A 2,272-nucleotide genomic window follows, 5' to 3' on the forward strand; every position below is an offset into this window, starting at 1 on the left:
TTTTTATTTTAATCTATTTTAAAAAAAATGTCTCTTTTTTCTTTACAACTTTTTAATCTCAATTTTTCACATAACATCTTTAAAATCATAATATTAACAGACATTTTGGTACATTTCCAATTTCTACTTCCTTAATCCACTATTAATTTCACTACAAGAAAAGTTACCAGTCATGTTTTCTTTTTGGAATTTGTTACATACATGACGTGTCTTTAATTTAAGGTTAACCTAATATACTTAACAGTAATAGAAAGAATCAAGTCAAAGGAATCTGATACTTATAACCTAACTTAACTTATAACCCTTACAACTACGTATTCCCCACAACTCTACAAAGAATATTTCTTTATCACACTTTTCCTTTTCCTACAAAACATACCAAAACCAAATTCCATAATTACCTCTCTCTAACTTCCCAAAAATATTTGGCCAATTTCCAAAAATGGAATCCATTGGATCTAGTTCCACCCCTTCTGACAACCACCACCATCGTCATCGCCACCATTTGATGCCAACTCAACCACTAGCCGATAGAATCATCCGTGCAGTCAGCCACCATCTCCGCCTCCTCCATCATTACGACACCACTTTCTTTATCTTAGGCGCAACCGGAAATGTATACACTGTTAACCTCTCCACCACCCCATCATGCAGCTGCCCTGATCGAACCACCCCATGTAAACACATCCTATTCGTGTTCATCCGTGTATTGGGTGTCTCCCTTGATGACATCTGTCTTCTCCGGCGAACTCTCCATCCATGTGAGCTCCAACGCCTTCTCAACTTACCCATCTCAACTGAATCATTAGCAAACCCTAATGTTCGTGAAAGGTTAGAGATGAGAGCACAATTTTAATTATTTAATTATATTATGTCTCAACGTGTCTATCATGATGTCTAGGCATGTTTCTTTTTCATGGACCAAATATGTGAGTGTGTTTTTGGATTTGAGATTTGATCAACTTAGGACCTATTATATTGTATGCTTTAATAAAAAGGGCAGTTGAATGTACAAAATATGCATTTCGTGTTCATATGGGGTTTTGGGGGATGATCGCACACTAAGGGGGTGCAATGCAAGCAATTTGTGTCCTAACCCAAAAATTAGTGCCTAATTTCACAACTCAAACCTGCACTACGTACCAAAAACATCTCAATTTTCATTTGAAATTGTATCATCAATAACATTTTCAATAGACTTTCCATCAAAAATCTCATATTTTGCGACTTTGTTTCGAGGGAAACGTCCATCGATTAGTAGTGATTATGACGTAACTTATTATAGGTCACATGTACAACTTTACAATTACTCTAAGATTTCCCTTCTATTATTTGCTCTAATATCATATTAAATTACAATATGTGATCGTATCATCAAAAAATTTAAACCATCAAAATAACATAATTCTAATTATTTAATTATATTATGTCTCAACAGATTCCACCAGTTATTTTTTCAAGAACGGTCAAAATGTTCACCGTCGAAAATAGAAATAGAGAATGCTGTAACATGTCCAGTGTGTTTGGAAGAAATGAACAAGGAAGAAAGAGTGGCAGCTTGTGGTAGTTGTAGGAATCCATTACATGAAGAATGTTTGATGGCATGGAAGAGAAGTAACAGAAGAAGATGGATTAGATGTGTGATATGCAGGGCAAGATGGAGGGATGTGAGGGCTAATTCTGAGCAACAAGACAAGTATTTGAATTTGTCTGCTTATGATGATAACATGCAAGTGGAAGATCGACTGAGCCATTGTGGGGGTTAGGCCTTTCCATAATTGTACTATTGTAGAGTTTGATCAGTTGTAATTAATGTTGTACTAATTGTAATTATATAACTCCAGAAGTATGTATATTCAAGGGCAGGGTATCTAAAGACCTCTTAAACTGGTTGTGCTTAATTTATTCGAATTCTCATTAATTATATCTTGAAATTAATTATTTAATAGTCTTTATCTCTGTAAGATTTCATCTTAAAAGAGTGAAATACATTTGTCCGTCACGTAGATTTTTTGTCCATGTGACAATTTTTAAAAATAAAAAGGGTTTTTTACTATTAATTTAAAGTTCACTAGATTTTAATTTTCTCTTTGGGGTCAAATTAATAGACCTTCACTTTTTTAGGAAAAAGTAATGATTAATTGGCTAAAAATAATGAAATTTTAGCCAATTTGTTTGTTATACATATTGCACGGAAAAAAAAAATACATTATTGAAACAAATAGTTGGTACATCTAAGATATATAATAAGAATAATACAGCTGAAACTTCA

General features: G+C 33.4%; 1 protein-coding gene across 1 annotated transcript; it reads left to right on the forward strand.

Moving 5' to 3' along the window:
- Nucleotides 1-340: 340 nt before the first annotated feature.
- LOC129888358 (uncharacterized) lies at nucleotides 341-1,879 on the forward strand. Its single transcript, XM_055963347.1, has 2 exons — nucleotides 341-831; nucleotides 1,439-1,879. Exons 1-2 carry the CDS (start codon nucleotides 443-445, stop codon nucleotides 1,764-1,766), a joined length of 717 nt encoding a protein of 238 aa, XP_055819322.1. The 5' UTR covers nucleotides 341-442; the 3' UTR covers nucleotides 1,767-1,879.
- Nucleotides 1,880-2,272: the final 393 nt, after the last annotated feature.

Source organism: Solanum dulcamara, chromosome 5, assembly GCF_947179165.1.
Source record: "Solanum dulcamara chromosome 5, daSolDulc1.2, whole genome shotgun sequence".
NCBI classification, from domain to species: domain Eukaryota; kingdom Viridiplantae; phylum Streptophyta; class Magnoliopsida; order Solanales; family Solanaceae; genus Solanum; species Solanum dulcamara.

Coding starts and splice junctions, on each gene's coding strand:
- LOC129888358 (XM_055963347.1), top strand. CDS start 443: ATGGAATCCATTGGATCTAGTTCCACCCCTTCTGACAACCACCACCAT. Junction 832..1,438: donor AACCCTAATGTTCGTGAAAG/GTTAGAGATGAG, acceptor ATGTCTCAACAG/ATTCCACCAGTTATTTTTTC.